Source organism: Palaemon carinicauda, chromosome 2, assembly GCF_036898095.1.
Source record: "Palaemon carinicauda isolate YSFRI2023 chromosome 2, ASM3689809v2, whole genome shotgun sequence".
NCBI classification, from domain to species: domain Eukaryota; kingdom Metazoa; phylum Arthropoda; class Malacostraca; order Decapoda; family Palaemonidae; genus Palaemon; species Palaemon carinicauda.
Genome location: NC_090726.1, coordinates 195,713,292 through 195,734,081, shown reverse-complemented (window position 1 = coordinate 195,734,081; position 20,790 = coordinate 195,713,292). Strand labels below are relative to the sequence as shown.

The window sequence follows — 20,790 nt, the reverse complement described above, 5'->3', positions numbered from 1 at the left end:
AGATTTACAAAATAGCTCTTATCAAACTATCCAGACTCGCATAAAAAAGGACGAAAGAATACTTCAGATTTTTCATTCTCTACCTAAATGTATTGAACTGGATTCATGAATTTGGGCCAAATGACCTAGTACTGAAACCTGGGAGGCCATTGATTACCCAGGTGTAACTGGGGAAACTCCTAAAGTTGCGCTATGAAGTCAAAGTTGTGAGGTTGGACAGCAAGATGGAAGAAAAGAATTACCGTAGGTAGAGCAAAGACTAAAAGGGGTCTGAAGAAATACTGCAAAGATCCTTACTTAAAGCTTACATGGTGCATGGGGAATTTTATACCTGAGAACAGCTACTTAAATGCTAGAACTATTTCTTAAGAGCTGTGGATATTTCTCTATTTCAAAACTGTGGTTTGAAGTATTTAGTATGCTTTCTCAAGTGATCATGGGTTGCAAAACATACTCATTATTTACTGGACTGATGAAGATATTGGTTATTTAAAAGAATTAAAATTATTTCATTGTCTAGTAAATAATTTATATACTGTAGTTTATTCTGAAACTCACTAATAATGTTTAATGAAGACAGAACTTTAATCTCTCAAAATCTGTGACTTATTCCTAAGCTGAGTTCACATATATATTATGCTCCAAGAAGAGCTTAGTGAATTGCAATTAGTTTCAAAGCCTTGCTTATATTACTCAAATTAGAGTTTAAGAACTGCAAAATATTTTTTATGAATATCTTAAAATACTCTTATTCACTTAATCTAATGGAATAATGTATATTATTATTATCATTATTATTATTATTATTATTATTATTATTATTATCAATTGCCAAGCTAAAACCCTAGTTGGAAAAGCAGGATGCTATAAGCCCAGGGGGCCCAACAAGGAAAATAGCCCAGTGAGGAAAGGAAACTAGGAAAAATAAAATATTTTAAGAATGGTAACATTAAAATAAATATCTCCTATATAAACTATAAAAACTTTAACAAAACAAGAGGAAGAGAAATAAAATAGAATACTGTGGCTGAGTGTACCCTCAAACAAGAGAACTCTAACCCAGACAGTGGAAGACCATGGTACAGAGGCTATGGCACTACCCAAGACTAGAGAACAATGGTTTGATTTTGGAGTGTCATCATAGAAGAGCTGCTTACCATAGCTAAAGAGCCTTTTCTAAAAATTTTACAAACAGATGTGCAGTTCACATAAGATTTTTTCCCCTGACATTAGGCAAAATTACACAAAACCTTGAAAACTCCAGTCATTACTTACTAAGGATATTTGAACAGAAGCAATATTTTCCATATGAAGCACCAGCGTACTTGAATCCTGACGCAAGGCATCTAGATTTACAAAGTGTCATGGATAACTTCTCAGGGTCATAGTTTCCGGGAGATACTGGAGGAGAAATACAAAAAAAAATTAATAATGCTCTATTATAGTATATCGACTTGACAAAAAGAATATCTCAAAACATGAAGGGTAAAGGTCACAGTATCAATGGTTTTCTAAATTAATGTTGAGAAGAGTTGCAAGTCCCATTGAAGGTAATCTAAACCCATAGAAACTTATATCAAACTCTTCAAGGGCGATGTAAATAAAATTCTCTTACTATCTATAGACAAGTAGTTAAATTCTATGACAGCAATAATTCTTAATAATATTACATATCACCTCCTGCTTTATAGACGGAAATTGTAGTCAGGAGGCAAGAAAATCATCAGGAGGCACTAGAAACAATCTTCACGTTTGAATCAAAACTGTCCAAAAAATTTGAATACACTCATGAAATTTCAACTGATGTAGAATCCTTAAAAGGTATTCACTAGAAATATCTCTAAACTTTTGTCATTTTTTATAAGACTTGTGCAGTCTAAAAATTTAACTGATAAGGCTCAATTTCAAAAATACCAGAAGTTTGATTTAGACATGAAAAAGTATGACACCTGTTATGATATCTTTATTAGAGAGTTCTGTTTTGCAAAAAAAAAGTGCAAATTGTTTCATTGACATATAAAATATTTATCATGTTATCAGAAAATTCACATAAATTTTCATTTCATTAATTTTCAACCCGAAATAACATGTTATTTTGATTATAAAATAAATTTTTGAATATACTTACCCGGTAAATATATAGCTGCAACTCTGTTGCTCGACAGACAACTCTACGGAAAAACTCGCCAGCGATCGCTACACAGGTTGCGGGTGTGCCCAACAGCGCCATCTGTCGACCAGATACCCAGCTCTCATGTAAACAAAGACTCAATTTTCTCCTCGTCCCACTGCGTCTCTATTGGGGAGGAAGGGAGGGTCATTTAATTTATATTCACCGGGTAAGTATATTCAAAAATTTATTTTATAATCAAAATAACATTTTTCAATATTTAACTTAGCCGGTGAATATATAACTGATTCACACCCAGGATGGTGGGTAGAGACCAGTAATATATGTTTACACTTTTATGAGCTAAGAGTTTTTTATTTCATTTTAGAAGTTATCAAAATAACAAAAACAAAATAAATAGGTACCTGGTAAGGAAGTCGACTTGAACAATTACTCTGCCTTTTAAGTACGTCTTCCTTACGGAGCCTCGCGATCCTCTTAGGATGCTGATCGACCCCTAGGATCTGAAGTATCAAGGGTTGCAACCCATACAACAGGACCTCATCAAACCCCTAATCTAGGCGCTCTCAAGAAATGACTTTGACCACCCGCCAAATCAACCAGGATGCGAAAGGCTTCTTAGCCTTCCGGACAACCCAAAGAACAACAATAAAAACATTTCAAGAGAAAGATTAAAAGGGTATGGAATTAGGGAATTGTAGTGGTTGAGCCCTCACCCACTACTGCACTCGCTGCTATGAATGGTCCCAGTGTGTAGCAGTCCTCGTAAAGAGACTGGACATCCTTTAGATAAAAAGACGCAAACACTGACTTGCTTCTCCAATAGGTTGCGTCCATTATACTTCGCAGAGATCTATTTTGTTTAAAGGCCACGGAAGTTGCGACAGCTCTAACTTCGTGCGTCCTCATCTTAAGCAATGCTTGGTCTTCCTCACTCAGATGTGAATGAGCTTCTCGTATTAACAGTCTGATAAAGTAGGATAAAGCATTCTTTGACATAGGCAAAGATGGTTTCTTAACTGAACACCATAAAGCTTCAGATTGGCCTCGTAAAGGTTTAGTGCGCTTTAAATAGAACTTAAGAGCTCTCACAGGGCATAAGACTCTTTCTAGTTCATTGCCTACAATATTCGATAAGCTGGGAATATCAAACGATTTCGGCCAAGGTCGAGAAGGCAGCTCATTTTTGGCTAGAAAACCAAGTTGTAGCGAACATGTAGCTTTTTCTGACGAAAATCCGATGTTCTTGCTGAAGGCATGAATCTCACTGACTCTTTTAGCTGTGGCTAAGCATACCAGGAAAAGTGTCTTTAAAGTGAGATCTTTCAGGGAGGCTGATTGTAGCGGCTCAAACCTGTCTGACATGAGGAATCTTAGTACCACGTCTAAATTCCAACCAGGTGTAACCAAACGACGCTCCTTCGTGGTCTCAAAAGACTTAAGGAGGTCCTGAAGATCTTTATTGTTGGAAAGATCTAAGCCTCTATGCCGGAAGACCGATGCCAACATGCTTCTGTAGCCCTTGATAGTGGGAGCTGAAAGGGATCGTCCTTTTCTCAGGTATAAGAGAAAGTCAGCTATTTGAGCTACAGAGGTACTGGTCGAGGATACAGAGACTGACTTGCACCAGTCTCGGAAGACTTCCCACTTCGATTGGTAGACTCTAAGGGTGGATGCTCTCCTTGCTCTAGCAATCGCACTGGCTGCCTCCTTCGAAAAGCCTCTAGCTCTCGAGAGTCTTTCGATAGTCTGAAGGCAGTCAGACGAAGAGCGTGGAGGCTTTGGTGTACCTTCTTTACGTGTGGCTGACGTAGAAGGTCCACCCTTAGAGGAAGACTTCTGGGAACGTCTACTAGCCATCGAAGTACCTCGGTGAACCATTCTCTCGCGGGCCAGAGGGGAGCAACTAGCGTCAACCTTGTCCCTTCGTGAGAGGCGAACTTCTGCAGTACCTTGTTGACAATCTTGAACGGTGGGAATGCGTATAGATCTAGATGTGACCAATCTAGGAGAAAGGCATCTATATGTATTGCTGCTGGGTCTGGGACTGGTGAGCAATATATTGGGAGCCTCTTGGTCAGCGAGGTTGCAAAGAGATCTATGGTTGGTTGGCCCCAAGTGGCCCAAAGTCTCTTGCATACATCCTTGTGGAGGGTCCATTCTGTTGGAATTACTTGCCCTTTCCGACTGAGACAATCTGCCATGACATTCAAGTTGCCTTGGATGAACCTCGTTACTAGTGTTATGTCTTGACCTTTTGACCAGATGAGCAGGTCCCTTGCGATCTCGTACAACGTCAGTGAATGGGTCCCTCCTTGCTTGGAGATGTACGCCAAGGCAGTGGTGTTGTCCGAGTTCACTTCCACCACTTTGCCTCGAAGGAGAGACCTGAAGCTTTTCAAGGCCAGATGTACTGCCAGCAGCTCCTTGCAGTTGATATGCATGATCCTTTGACTCGAGTTCCACAGTCCTGAACATTCCCGACCGTCTAATGTCGTGCCCCAGCCTACGTCCGATGCGTCCGAGAAGAGAACGTGGTTGGGAGTCTGAACAGCCAGGGGAAGACCCTCTCTTAGGTTGATACTGTCCTTCCACCAAGTCAGGCAAGACTTTATCTTTTCGGAAATCGGGATCGAGACCGCTTCTAGCGTCTTGTCCTTTTTCCAGTGAAAAGCTAGATGGTATTGAAGAGGACGGAGGTGTAGTCTTCCTAATGACACAAATTGTTCCAGGGATGATAGCGTCCCTACCAGACTCATCCACCGCCTGACTGAGCAGTGTTCCTTCTTCAGCATGTTCTGGATGCATAACTGGGCTTGGCTTATTCTGGGGGCCGACGGAAAAGCCCGAAAAGCTAGACTGTGAATCTCCATCCCTAAATACACAATAGTTTGGGATGGGACCAGTTGCGACTTTTCCATATTGACAAGGAGACCCAATTCCTTGGTCAGATCTAGAGTCCACTTTAGATCCTTCAGACAGCGACGACTGGAAGAGGCTCTGAGAAGCCAGTCGTCCAAATAAAGGGAGGCTCGGATGTCCGATAAATGGAGGAATTTGGCTACATTCCTCATCAGCCTTGTAAACACAAGAGGAGCTGTGCTTAGGCCAAAGCACAGGGCCCGAAACTGGTAGACCACCTTTTCGAAAACGAATCTCAGAAAAGGTTGGGAGTCCGGGTGGATGGGGACGTGGAAGTAGGCGTCCCTTAGGTCTAACGAGACCATCCAGTCTTCCCTTCTGACCGCTGCTAAGACTGACTTTGTGGTCTCCATGGAGAACGTCTGCTTTGTGACAAAGACATTCAGAGCACTGACGTCTAGCACCGGCCTCCACCCTCCTGTCTTCTTTGAAACCAAGAAGAGGCGGTTGTAGAATCCCGGAGATTGAAGGTCCGAGACTTTGACCACCGCTCCCTTCTCTAGCAAAAGAGACACTTCCCGTTTCAAGGCTCGTCTCTTGTCTTCCTCTCTGTACCTGGGAGAGAGATCGATGGGAGACGTTGCTAGAGGGGGTTTCCATACAAAAGGGATCTTGTACCCCTCTCTGAGCAACTTCACAGATTGTGCATCTGCGCCTCTCTTCTCCCAGGTCTGCCAGAAGTTCTTGAGTCTGGCTCCCACTGCTGTCTGAAGATGCGGGCAGTCAGACTCTGCCCTTATAGGACTTGGACCCTTTCTTCCTCCCTCGCTTCCCTTCGGCACGAGCACCTCCTCTGCTGGAGGCTCTGCCACGAAAGGGCGGAATAAATCGAGACGCTGGAGTGTCCATCTTTGGTCTAGCTGACAAGGTAGGCAAAGGGGGAGCTTTGCGAGCTGAGGACGCAACAAGATCGTGAGTGTCCTTCTGCACTAACGAAGCGGCTATTTCCTTAATCAGGACTTCTGGAAAAAGGCACTTGGAAAGAGGAGCAAAGAGAAGCTCAGATCTCTGGCACGGTGTAACTCCAGCAGAAAGGAATGAGCAGAGATTTTCTCGCTTTTTTAGGACTCCGGACATAAATGATGCAGCAAGCTCATTAGACCCATCACGTACGGCCTTGTCCATGCAGGACATAATGAGCAAGGAAGTCTCTTTATCTGTCGAAGAGATCTTCCTGCTTAGGGCTCCTAGACACCAGTCTAAGAAGTTAAAAACTTCAAAGGCCCTAAAGATTCCTTTCAAAAGGTGGTCCAGGTCCGATGATGACCAACATATCTTTGGGCGTCTCATGGCAAGGCGGCGGGGAGAGTCTACAAGACTTGAGAAGTCGCCCTGGGCAGAGGCAGGAACTCCCAAGCCGAGAACTTCTCCCGTGGCATACCAGACGCTCGATCTAGAAGAGAGTCTAGCAGGGGGAAAAGCAAAGGCTGTCTTCCCTAAACTCTTCTTGGACTGCAACCATTCTCCTATCACCCGCAAAGCTCTCTTGGACGAGCGTGCGAGGACGAGTCTAGTAAAGGCAGGAGTGGTAGACGGCATGCCTAAAACAAACTCTGAAGGCGGAGAACGAGGAGCCACATAAACAAACTGGTCAGGAAACAGCTCTTTGAAAATGGCCAAAACTTTTCTAAAGTCCAAAGAGGGTTGAGTAGACTTAGGCTCGTCCAATTCTGATTGTGGTTCATCTATATGTGCAGCAACATCATCATCAGAAAGTTCCTCATCCGACAACTGATGAGGAATCGGCAACGGAATGGGTAACGGCTGGTTCGCTGAGTCCGGTCGCACTGGTGCATGCGTGACTGAGCCGGACGCAACGTCATGGAACTGCTGCCCAGTCTGTGAGCTGGCAACAACCATGGTAGCGCGGGGACGCACAGCGTCTACCCCAGACTGTCTAGACTGATGGGGTTGCGCAGTGGAAACCACACTGGGTTGCGGAGGTTGACGCACCGCGTCAAAACAAGGCAACTCTGACGGTTGTTGAACATCCAGAACGTCAACGGCAACCTCCGTGCGTCGCTTAACGTCAACATGCGGCTGGCAGCGCATGGGTGGAGGAACTCTCTCAACTGGTGTGCGTGAGAAGGTTACCTCAGCGTCCACAGGACGCACAACCGATCGCGTGGAGGGTTGTAGGCTAGGTACTGCACTAGCTGGTACGGCAGCAACCTTCTCCGCACGAAAGTCCTGCATCAGAGACGTAAGTTTAGACTGCATGTCTTGCAGTAGAGACCACTTAGGGTCTACGGGAGCAGGTGCGGCGACAGACGGTGTTACTGTCTGAAGCGGTACCGCTTTGCCTCTCTTAGGCGGTGAGCAGTCATCGGATGACGGCAACGAGTCCGAACTGACCCAGTGGCTACAACCGGGCCGTTGGACTTGTGCTGAAGGGACCGATTTACGTTTTAACGGTCGCGAGACCTTGGTCCAAAGTTTCTTGCGAGAAACACCTTCAGAAGACGAGGTATAAATGGGCTCTCTCGTCTTAGGTAGGTAGGAGCGATCTTGGGTAGATACGCCCGATACCACGGAGGGAACGTCTGTTCGCTGATTAAAGCCTCTCGAACCCATGCGTCGTACGACATTGCTTCTCCCCTGGACTTGGGAGCTTGCAAGAGGTCCCGGACTAGGAGGACGACAGGCACGAACAGACGAACCCTCAAGCGCAACACTGTCCACAACACTATCACTTGGCACTTTAGCACTTCCCACTGCACTATGGCACTTAAGCTCCTTCACATCCGCCATGAGCTGATTACGGTCACTAGCAAGGGACTCAACTCTCTCACCCAGAGCCTGGATGGCACGCATCATATCAGCCATCGATGGTTCCTGAGTGCCAGGAGGGGGGTTAGGAGCAACCACTACAGGGGAAGGAATAGGTTGTGGGGCATGAGGAGAGGATATATCAATAGAACGAGAAGAACTTCTCCTAACTCTATCTCTCTCTAGCCTACGTGTGTACTTTTGAAATTCGATAAAATCGAATTCCGAAAGGCCAACGCACTCCTCACACCGATCTTCCAATTGACAGGTTTTATCCCGACAATTGGAACAAACAGTGTGAGGGTCGATAGAAGCCTTCGGAAGACGCCTAGAACAGTCCCTAGCATTGCATTTCCTAAATTTGGGGACTTGTGAAGAGTCAGCCATTTTGAATTGGTCAAGGGAAATTCCAAAAAACGATCAAAAAGTCATCAACAAAGAATCCGATATCAAAAAGAGTTCAAGGATTTGTGTGAAGAAAAACCCTGCACAGCGAAAGCTCAAAACTAGAATATAGTACTTCACCAATTAGATGTGAAAAACTCCAGTTTAGTAACAGCGAGTAAAGTACGTCTTGTCGACACCTCGACAGAGAGAAAATTGAGTCTTTGTTTACATGAGAGCTGGGTATCTGGTCGACAGATGGCGCTGTTGGGCACACCCGCAACCTGTGTAGCGATCGCTGGCGAGTTTTTCCGTAGAGTTGTCTGTCGAGCAACAGAGTTGCAGCTATATATTCACCGGCTAAGTTAAATATTGAAAAATATACTTTATCTAAATGAAAATTATTTAAGCTTATAAAGAAATAAAATAACTAAATTCCATCAACTTTTACTTTTATTTGAGAGAGAGAGAGAGAGAGAGAGAGAGAGAGAGAGAGAGAGAGAGAGAGAGAGAGAGAGAGAGAGAGAGAGAGAGAGAGAGAGTGAAAGCATAGTAATCTTTTTGTATTTCTCATAACATAATCAAATAATTTTCATCATGCATTTTATATCATCAAATATTACATACTAATAAACAGTACTGTACACTTTAGAGCCTGTTTTGCCAAGATTCATTGGTGATATATTTATATATATTGGTATTACATGAAATGAGTGCCTAAGGGTTTGCAGGTATTGGCGATAGTTATTTTGTAATTCATTTTATTTTCATCACTGTTTTACTATTATTATTATAAGCATACAGGAAAGTACTATGTTATTACTGCATATATAAGCAAAGTATTTGTATTCCTATACACCACAGTTTAGTGTATTACACCACATTAAAAGGCTATTGTATACATATGAGAGAGAGAGAGAGAGAGAGAGAGAGAGAGAGAGAGAGAGAGAGAGAGAGAGAGAGAGAGAGAGAGAATTAGTATTTCCAGAATAAGATTTTATTACAGTACTATATTATCATTATCAAACAATGCATTTACTGCAGTAATGTATTTTATTCTTAAAGCACAATATTTATAAACAGAAAAGGGATTTTGACGAAGGAAAAATCTATTTCTGGGCGAGAGACCTGTGCCGCCCAGTGAAATGCTCCTTTAGCACTATTTCTAAGGTATATAACTGCTATATATTACCAGAGAAAAAATTGCATAGGAATGCCAGGTTGAACCCAGCTCGCTCACCTATATAAGGTGTCGATATAATACTGGGGCGTGATAATTCACAACCAGAGGTCTCGCACCATTTAGATATCTCCTCTTCAAAACCCCCGCCACAGCGAGGTGCCGATCAACACTACTACCATTAACCTAACCCACGCCAGTGACGTCACTCCTCATAGCACCCAAGGTTTGGGGCCCATGAGGGGAGGGAAGTCAAGGGAGGGTTCACTGGGCGGCACAGGTCTCTCACCCAGAAATAGATTTTTCCTTCGTCAAAATCCCTATTCTGGGCTCCGACCTGTGCCGCCCAGTGAAATTGTACAAGAGAAAAGGTCCCAAAACTTGGAACAATACCTGAGGAAGTAAAATAAAATCCAAAATAACAGGTAAGAGGATAGCAAGACATAGTTGATTAAGATTCACTATGTTCAGGAGGAATCACATTCCCTGCTGCCACTGTAGCAAATATAAGGCTTCCAGAGGTTTTAAACAGTGGCATTTAAATACTGTTGGAGACTTCCAGCCTGTATATTTAGTAAGTCCAGCGAAGTTCATAGTAATTAACTGAGGTAGCTACAGCTCGTATATCATGAACGTGAGGGAGTGATGTGGGAATGATTCTAGGTAGCCCGTTAATGAAATACAGAATATGCTGTCTGATTCCTTTTAGGATGATGGTTCTTCCATCTTCTCTAATGGATAAGGGCCCTGAGGACTGAATGGAAGATATGTTTAAGTAGGCTTTCAGAGTGTTTACTGGACATAAAGATGGGTCCTGCGGAAGTGGGACAATCTTCCAGGGGAACCATCTGTCCTGGGGGTCCTCATTTTCGCTAAAAATCTTTTGTCAGGGGAAAGGAGTACTTCCCCTGACGAGAGAAATTCAATATGACCTGGATCTCTAGACAAGGCTGAAAGTTCCGATATTCTGGCGCCAGAAGTCAGGTTCATTAAGAACAAGGATTTCCTTAACAATGGAATATAATGACAAGTCTCGTTAAGAGTGTCTGAAGCCAACTAAATACGTCATTCAGAAACCAGGAAACTGAGCTAGGGTGAGTTGATGGTTTCAATCTGGCGCAGGTTCTCGGGATGGATGAGAAGTATGAATCTGTAAGGTCAATATTAAAACCAATTTGGAAAATCTTCTTCAAGCCTGACTTAATTGTGGTAATAGTACAAGCCGCTAAGCCTGATTCAAATAAAATTCTGAAGAAGGTTACTGTCAGATTCATAGTCATCGTCTCAACCTTTGAGTCCCTTAAAAACTTGCAAGTTTCATAACAGCCGAATCATACTGTCGAAGGGTGGATTCCCTCTTATCTGATTCTAAAAATAGCGTATTTGAGGATCAATATCTGCACCTCTTGAGCTGCAAATTTCATAAAGTCCATAAAGTTAGGGCATTCCGAATTTTGAGGAAGCTAACACACTGTGAGTTGTACTACTTGTGTTAGTATTGGATTGGGTATCTGCCGAGGGTGGAGACCCAGTTCCACCAGCTGGGGAAACCAGTTGCTCTTGGGCCAGATGGGGGCTACTAGAGCAACTTGGCCTTTGAAAGTCCTGAGCTTGTCTAACACTTTCAACAACAGATTTATTGGTGGGAATAGGTAAATTTTCTCCCAAGTGTTCCAGACTAATGACATTGCGTCTGTGGCGTAAGCCCGAGGATCCGGGTTGGGGGCTACGTAGCACTCTAGTTTGTGGTTGGACTCTGTTGCAAACAGATCTATCTGGAGATCCGGAACCTGAGAAAGAATCCATCTGAAGGACTTTGGGTCTAGTGACCACTCTGACTCCAACGGAGTTGTCCTCGAAAGTGCGTATGCCACTAGCTATCTAGAACAAACCTGATATGTTGGTTTTTGGCTGGAGTCGGTTGCTTTAAGGTAAAAAATACCGCCATGGCCTCTAAGACATTGATATGAAGTTGGTGGAATATTGTCGACCATAGTCCCCGGACTTTCTTGTACTGAGAGTATCCCCCCCAGCCTGTTAAGGAGGCGTCTGTGTGAATGACCAGCTTGGGGGTGGATATTGTAAGGAAACGGATTTGCCAGATTTTGACCTTTGTCCATGGTTGAAGTCTTCCTCAGAATTGGTTGGAGTCGAGCCCTTTGTCTCGATATTACTCGTTTGCCCTGGAGCGCCATACTCAGCTTATATCTTTCAGTCTGGCCTTCAGTAGTATATCTGTTACTGAGGCAAACTGGAGGGCACCCAGGATTCTCTTGATTCTCCTGGAAGACAATTTGTCTTTGAGAAAACGTATTGTGTTTTGCTATATCGTTCCTCTTGGCTGTTGGGAGACACAGAGTGTGGGAGCATAGAACCCATCGAATCCTAGCCATTGAAACTTGTCTTCGGGACCAGACGAGATTTCTCGAAGTTGATTTGGAACCAAAACTGTTGTAAGAGATTATCACTCCGTAGTTGCTGTGAAGCAGTTCTTGCCTAGTTGAAGCCTAAAAACGGACGAAAATGCCTTGCTATCGGAACATGATAGCAAACGTCTGCAAGATCCATAGAGGCGGTGACGGCCCCACAGGGAAGCAAGGTCCGCACCTGAGAGACGGTCAGCATGTGAAACTTGTCGCATTGAATGTAAGAATTCAGAAGTGACAGGTCCAGGATTACTCTTCGCTATTCTGAGTCTTTCTTTGGCACGCTGAACAAGCGACCCTGAATTACAAGCGATTTACTTCCTTTATTGCCTTCTTTTGCAATAGATCGTTTTCATATAAGACTAGCTCTACCGTTGGATGTTGATGAAAACTGGTTGGTGGAGGGGGCCCTTCTATCCAACTCCACCCCAGACCTTTGGAAATTAGTCTGAAAGCCCAAATGTTAAACGTTCAACGGTTCCGAAAGATGTAAAGTCTTCCCCCTACTTGAGAACTCCCAATGATTTGCTGCGGATTTACCTCCTCGGCCTCCGCGGAATTCTCGGCCTCGAGAGTAGCTGTTGCGAAAGGTTCCTCTCGAGCTAGTACCTCTGGCACGCTGGTAACCCTGGAAAGCACCCTGAGTTTCAAAGGTGGGGTTAAGGGCTGGGGAAGTAGCATAGGAGGTAGTTGCTACTTGGGACTGAGGAACCAGCACGTATTGCTGTTGGGGTTGACCCTTCAAAGTGAAAGGTTGATTCCCTTGTGCCACCGGGATGGTCTGAACCACCTGTTGGGACTGCCGGTTTGGAAGGAATGGAAAGGTCTCAGACTCTTTCTACCTCGAGATTGGTTGCTGGCCGGTTCGAACTTGCGCTTTGGGGGCTAAGCCCCACCGAACCTTGAGGCTCTGATTGACCCTAGCAGCTTTACTGAGGACATTGTTGACTAAATCCTCAGGGAATAAGTCAGGGCCCCAGACTGGGGCTTTAATGAGCTAGTTAGGCTCATGTCTGATAGTGGCCTCAGACAAAACATGCCTACAGCAACGACGTCTGGCCGCAAAGAAGTCGTAGGAATCAGACAGTAAGGTTTGAAGTAATGACTTCGTCAAGACCTTAAAAAGTGGTTCCTCTTCATACATTAAAGAGGTCATTTCTGCCATTGTAGCCGAGTTGATAGATCTACTCAGGCGCATACAGGCTTCGAACTCGAAGCATATCAGGGATTCCGGAAGCCTGGATAGCCGCTCACTGAACTGAATGGAAGCACAGTCAGCGCTTAATTTACCCGATGTGAAGGCCGCCGGGGCGTTAGTCCAGCAATCGTGATCCCCCGGGAACAGGAGGGAAGTCAGATCCGTTTCCTTCAGTTGCGGTAACGGCTTGTCCTCGTTTATTGCCTGCTGAGCAAGGTCCACTATCTTAGTGACACATGGATTAGGGGTTTACTCATCCACTACAAACATCGTGTACGAGCTCTTGTGAGGTGTTAACGTAGTGTTAACACACTCCCACTCGTTTAAGGGCCGCACCCAGGTGGACTGAGCATGCCCCTTCGGGTAAATTTCGGTTTCTTTGGGGACCTTGTCAAACCTTACGAGTGTCTCCTCAGTAAGGCGTGCGAAACCAGGGAAAGGGAACTGTAGACCCGGCGGGTAGAATTCAAAATCTTCTACAGGCCGGGTGCCAAACCCTTCGATGGTTAACATACCATCTTTGAAGGGAGAGTGCAAGGCCACCTTCCATGGATTTCTTTTGACGAATTCCGGGAGCTTAGAGGCATCCGGGATGATATATTGTTGCTGTTGAGGTAGCCCATAACGAATGAGACCCTGTACGAGGCTATCTGGTTTAGCACTCTCTCAGTGAGGGTGCTAACAAGGGAACCAATTGCAATAAATACATACATACATACATACATACAAACATATATATATATATATATATATATATATATATATATATATATATATATATATATATATATATATATATATATATATGGATAAATATCAACACAACATCGTGTTCAAAAAAGGAATGAATTTCTACCTCATACTTGGGATCAAACGCTGGCCCCTTCTAATGAAAGGTCAGGTCGAAACCAACCATGCCCCATGCCACGAGAGGCCATTGCATCAAATCTTGAAAGAGCTGCCGGATCGAAGGGAGCCTCCGGGGTTGTAGGTTTCAGGCCGGGCTTCGCTCTCAACCCAAGAGAGGAAGAAGCAGCTGCGGCTGAGTCTTTGGGAACTCTGGAAGACGAAGTCTTAACTGGTTTGGTGATTTGGAAGACCTGTGAGTCTTTGATAGGGGCTGACAGGTAGCTTTAACTTTAGGGACAACAGGACGTGGCCTGACATCAGCCACGTGCTTCCCTGAAAACCCCTAAAAGGAAGAGACACAGGGTCTCTTTGCCCTGACACTCCGGGCAAACCCGCCAACCCAGATCTAAAGAATCACCAAGGTAGAAGTCTTGGAAGACTGCGAGCTCTGAAAGAGAGTATATCGTTACTAATAAACAAGGTAACTTCGTTGGGAATGTAAAATAAATAGATCGAGATTAAAAGTTTAATTCGATCAATTACAAAGGAAATAAAATGAAAATCCCAAAAGATTACATCCGAAGTTAAAATATAGATAGTAACGACAGGAGCACCTACAGAGTATCCCATAGAGGGGTAGTAACCCAAAAAGATCCGGTATGAAATCGGGACAAAAAGGCTATGAACAAAATTTCGGACCGGTATAGTAACCAGGGAAAAAACTTTTCATAAATTAACTGACATTGTTAAAATAATTTTGTAAAAGTGAAGATTATCAATGAAATAATATTGTCATAGCGAGAAATATACTATCCCGTCGCTACTGAGGAAGTATAGAATAAAAATAAAGATACATGAGTATCCCATAGTAGGTCAGTAACCTAAAAAGATCCGGATGCTCCGAATTCTTAAATTAGACCGATATGAAACCGGGACAAAAGGCTATGAACAAAATTTTGGGCCGTTATAGTAACCGGGGGAAAACTTATCATAAATTAACTGACATTGTTAAAACAATTCCGTAATAAGTTAAGATTATCAATGAAATATTATTGTCATAGCGAGAAATATACTATTCCGTCGCTACTTGGGAAGTATAGAATAAAATAAAGATACATGAGTATCCCATAATAGGTTAGTAACCTAAAAAGATCCGGGTGTTCCGAATTCATAAAATAGACCGATATGAAACCGGGACAAAAGGCTATGAACAAACTCTAGGACCGGTATAGTAACCGGGTAAAAAATTATCATAAATAAACTGACATTGTTAAAACAATTCCGTAATAAGTTAAGATTATCAATGAAATCATATTGTCATAGCGAGAAATATACTATCCCGTCGCTACTGGGGAAGTATAAAATAAAAATACAGATACATGAGTATCCCATAATAGGTTAGTAACCTAAAAAGATCCAGGTGCTCCAGACTCTTAAAATAGACCGATATGAAACCAGGACAAAAGGCTATGAACAAAATTTCGGACCGGTATAGTAACCGGGGGAAAACTTATAAAAAAATAACTGACATTGTTGAAACAATTCTGTAATAAGTTAAGATTATCAATGAAATAATATTGTCATAGCGAGGAATATACTATCCCGTCACTACCGGGGAGGTATATAATAAAAAAAGGGTTTATAATAACATGCTACCTTATAATAACATGGGAGCTTAAAGTACACTGCTATAGCAGTGGGTAAAACATTCTTAAGCCGTAAGGGCGATAAAACACTTAAAGTTAACCGCTTAATAGGGAACAGAATAAGTCAATCTGTAACTCTGATCATACAAGGGGGAACAGTCGAGTAAAAGAAATATATATATAAATATAAGATTAATCGTAATATGGTTAGGGATATACGCTGGTTCCGGAGAGACAACTGAGAGAGCCCGGGTCTCGTGTTAACCTATCGGGGTAGGCGGAACATGGGGGAAGGGTTATCGGGAGTCAAGAGACTCACCGACGGGCTCAAAGACCTAACCAAAAACTCGACAAGGTAACTAGGTCCGAAAGCTACGAACGGGGATCCCGTAGATAAAATTATTAACATCGAGTGGGGTCCGTGAAGTGCAGAACACCACACGGGGAGGGTGAAGGGAGGGATCCTATAATGGGTCCGTGGGGTGCGGATCCGGGAGGTAGCATCCAGGAATAAAATGTGTATATATAAAAGACATGGAACCCAAAACATAGTAGAAATCCCTCCTGCCGACCGATGGCCAATCGGAGCGGCGGGGAGAAAACGGCTACGGAGGGTAGGGAAAACTATAAAATCTATAACATCTATAACATATAGCCTCTCTAACGTTAAAGGTCCGCTTGTGAAGAAGCCAGGCGATATCCACGGGGAGGGGGGGGATGGTGAAAGGGTACGAGAGGACTCGACCCGTAAAACAAAGCAGCTGACTCCAAGGCTCGAAGAGCGAGAGGCATCCCTGAAGTGGGGATGTAGGCGGGGGGAAGGCTATCACGTGGACAGAGAGAGACCAGGCGTACCAACCAGGTCGAAGAACCACAACATAAGAATGATCAATACAGATAGACATAATATAATATAATAGATATGGTATAAAATAATGAGTAGGAAAGCATGCGAATAAAATAGAAAGAGAGGGATGCAAGGGAGAGGCAGGGAAGAGCTGAACCTTCCAGCACGGGGAGGACCGAGCTGGGCAAGGGGGGGGGCAACATAACACAAAGTCGGTGAGGTGCCGACATAAAAATATGAAAACAAACTGCCTCGCGAGAGTCCCACTCAAACTAAAGCAACTACTAGTCGTAAATATAATGTAACGTATCCGCTTATGATAACGTAATAACGTGGAATAACATAAAAAAACTAGCAGCGCCCGAAGGCGATCAGGCATGCCAACCTAACACGAACTGTGATACCATAATATCATAACAACTGTATCGTAATTAACAGGATAATGAAATACCATAACAAAATAAAATAACACGGGGTGTGAACCGTGAATACCCAGATAGGTTCAAAATGAAAAATAATCAGTATGGAAGACTAATTGTAAAGCATTAAGAACGAGAGAGAGAGGAGGTAGCCAGCCGCCATGGCGGTCCCGAAGCAGGGCCGCGAAGTGAAAATTAAAAACTGAGATAAAATAACAACTAAGGGCAAGGCTACCTCCAAAGACTCAAAACTCATAGATCTGGTACTTAACTTTGACGGAGTGACAGTAGAGTCCGACATCATGAGATAAATCCTGGGTAAATCCGGGAAAAAACACACACCGAAAAAGTGAACAGCGTAAAGCAATGGTGCTATGAAAGGAGTGAAGTCACTGGCGTGGGTTAGGTTAGTGGTAGTAGTTTTGATCGGCACCTCGCTGTGGCGGGGGTTTTGAAGAGGAGATATCTCAATGGTGCGAGACCTCTGGTTGTGAATTATCACGCCCCAGTATTATATCGACACCTTATATAGGTGAGCGAGCTGGGTTCAACCTGGCATTCCTATGCAATTTTTTCTCTGGTAATATATAGCAGTTATATACCTTAGAAATAGTGCTAAAGGAGCATTTCACTGGGCGGCACAGGTCGGAGCCCAGAAAAGGGATTTTGACGAAGGAAAAATCTATTTCTGGGGAGAGACCTGTGACGCCCGGCGAAAAGTCCTTCTTTGTACTTTTTCTGATATAAATCTTCCAAATATACCAGAGAAAATTAAAAGCATGGAATGCAGAGGTTACAACCCTCGCGCGAGCACCTTGTTGGTGTCGTATATCTAACAAGGGCGTTTGTAAAACACTATTCACAGGCTGTCTTCCATTTAGATAATCCCTTCATCAAAGGGGGAGGGCCGTGACAGGCCCTAGAGAATACAGTTGGGTTACCCTACCGACACCCACCACTCGCGCTCACTAGGTCATCCTTCTGCAAGAACATATGGCTTGGCAAGGAAAGGGTGGGTCCGTACAAAAATAATCGGGAAGGGTTTCGCCGGGCGTCACAGGTCTCTCCCCAGAAATAGATTTTTCCTTCGTCAAAATCCCTTTTCTGGGTCGAACCTGTGACGGCCGGCGAAAAAGTACCAGAGAATGCCTTCCAAGCCCAATAAATTAATAACATAATGAGGAGAATACAATCACCATGTACGACAATACTATGATATAATAAAGTAACCGTCCAATTACCAACCAGCCAAATGACATAGGGAACGTAAGGTTAAATAATAATGACGACAAGGAACCAACTGAGTGTCGAATCGCAAAAGGCATCAAACCTTACATGTCTAAGTATATCTAAACATTAAAGGAACGGTAACTACAATAACAGTTAAACCATAGGAATTAAACATGGCAAATATCATAGGGCTAACGAACTACCAAGGAGAGCGGCGACGTGGTGTGAGTGGCGGGTAGGAGGGAGAAGAGAAGAGATGGAAGAAAGGAAGAAGAGGAGATTAATGGGGAGAGATAAGGCTCCCCTCTGCCATCGTTGGGTATTTAAGGGCCTGTAAGATCTTTAGATATTGGCGTTTGACAACCATAGGGGATTTCCAACCCGTATATTTTTTAAAATCATCAAAGTCCCTGTTCTGGAAATCATTGTTGGAGGCATCTACTGTCCGTATATCATGAGCCTGGGGAAATGATTCCGGATTAGTATGTTTAATGAAGTAGAGGATTTGTTGCCTGATACCGTGAATGGAAATAGTACCTCCTTGTTCCCTGATAACCAAGGAGCCAGACGAGCGGGTGGCAGTTCTAGCTAAAAAGGGGCTTGAGAGTGTGACTGTACACAGAGAAAAATCCTGGGGATGAAGAATAATCTTCCGAGAGGAGCACCTATTTTGCGGATCCTCATTTTTTAGCTAGGGAAGCTTTGTCTGGAAAGGAGTACTTCGGCTGAAAGGAGGAAATCTATGTTTTCCGGGTTTCGTGAGAGCTGCTAGTTCTGATGTTCCATCACCTGAGGCCATAGCCGTTAGAAATAAAGTCTTCCTAAGAAGAGTGATATAAGAGCAGGATTCATTGTCCGTGTCCATCGCAAGTTTGAGAACACCGTTCATAGACCAAGAGTCCTTTTGTGGCCGAACCGAAGGTCGAAGCCTAGCACATGTTTTTGGGGTTGATGAGAAATAGGAATCAGCTAGGTTAATGTTGAATCCAACAAGGTAGATCTTCTTCAAAGCTGACTTGATGGTGGTTAAAGTGCTAACTGTTAGGCCTTTGTCAAATAGGAACCTCAAGAAAGAGATGGCTAAATGCGGGGACATACGAGTATGGTCTGCACTCTTAGGGGACCTACTAGTTGTTAACGGCTGAATCATATTGGCGAATTGTCGAGTCCCTTTTTGTCCCATTCGATGAAGAGATCGTTTCCGGTTCAATGTTCGCATCTCTACGAGCTGCCAACTTCCTGTAGTCCACAAAGTTAGAGTTTTGGCTATCCTTGAGTAATCTGACACAGTGAGTTTGGATACTCGGGTCAGTTTGAGGAACGGGATCCGGATGGGACTGAGTTTCAACTCGAGGAGGAGAGGAAACCAACTGTTCTTGGCCAGTGAGGTGGTACTAAAGCCACTGCGCCCGGGAAGGAGCGTAGTTTGTGTAAAAGTTTTTAGAAGATTCCCTGGGGGAGATAGGGAAATCTTCTTCTAATGGTTCCAATCCCGGGGTAATGCGTCCATGGCATAAGCCCGAGGGTCCAGGGTTGGGGTCACATAACAAGGAAGTTAGTGATTCATCTGAGTTGCGAATAGATCTACCTGGAGGCCTGGAACGAGCCTGAGTATCCACCGGAATGAAATTATGTCTAGAGACCATTCTGACTCCAGTGGATCCGTCCTGGATAGTGAGTCCGCTCTCACATTCTGGCCTCCCGCTAGGTGAGGTGCTGACAGGAACCAGTTCTCTTCTGTTGCCCAGGCGAAGATAGTGACCAGGATCTGATTCAGGTTGGGTGACTTGGATCCTCCCCTGTTGACGTAGTGTACTGCGTCTGTGCTGTCTGACACTACTCTGATGTGGGTCGACCTCGGAGGAGTCTCTCTTCAGGGTCAAGAACACTGCCATGGCTTTGAGAACAATGATATGGGACTGTTTCATGGAGAGTGACCAAGAACCTGAAACATCTGATGTTCGGAGTAATCCCCCCCATCCACTTAGAGACGCGGCTGTATGGAATGTCACTTGTGGAGGTGGGAATTGTAGAGGAACCGATTTGGAGAGGTCCTTCGGTTCGGACCATGGGCGTAGTCTCATTTTCAAGACAGAGGGGATCTTCGAGACCATGTCTCTTATAGGTACTGTAGCTCTCTTTCTCCAAACTCGATTGATGTCTTTGAGTTTGGCTTTTATTAGATCTGTTACTGAAGTGAATTGGAAAAGTCCGAGGATACTTTCTAAGGCTCTTCGGACACCTGTTTGTGTTTGAGAAAATTTTTTGATCTTGGAAACTATTCCTCTTACCTTTTGGAAGGGAGAGACAACGTGTGCTTCGAAAGGTCCCACTGAATGGCTAACCATTCTAAGCGGACTGATGGTTGCAGGCGAGATTTTTTGGAGATTGACCCGAAATCACAGGTTGTCGAGAAATTGGAATAATTCCTTCGTAGCTCTGTTGCCTTCTATGACCGGCCGGGCCCAAATGAGCCAACCGGCCAGATAAGCAATGATCTGTATCTCTTGGTTCCTGAGTTGTTCTAACACTCTCTCTCCTAGTTTTGTGAATATCCTGGGATCAATGTTAAGGCCAAAGGGCATGTCTTGAACACAAAGGCTTTCCTGCTTCGGCGGAAACCCAGATAAGAAGAGAAGTTTCGAGCTAAAGGCGCAAGATAATAGTCGTCGGTAAGATCGACAGAGGTGGTGACGGTCCTACGGGGAAGTAAGGTCCGTACCTGAGAGATAGTCAACATCCGGAACTTGTCGCAGAGAATGTAAGAGTTTAGCTTGACAAGTCCAGGT

At 44.0% G+C, this 20,790-nt stretch overlaps 1 protein-coding gene across 1 annotated transcript in view; it reads right to left on the bottom strand.

The window, feature by feature from the left end:
* LOC137621795 (uncharacterized) overlaps nucleotides 1–20,790 on the bottom strand; it is a 148,604-nt gene that overhangs the window by 39,995 nt on the left and 87,819 nt on the right. Inside the window, exon 14 of the mRNA XM_068352306.1 lies at nucleotides 1,276–1,401. Coding sequence (XP_068208407.1) covers nucleotides 1,276–1,401 — 126 coding nt within the window. The remainder of the gene's footprint in view (nucleotides 1–1,275; nucleotides 1,402–20,790) is intronic.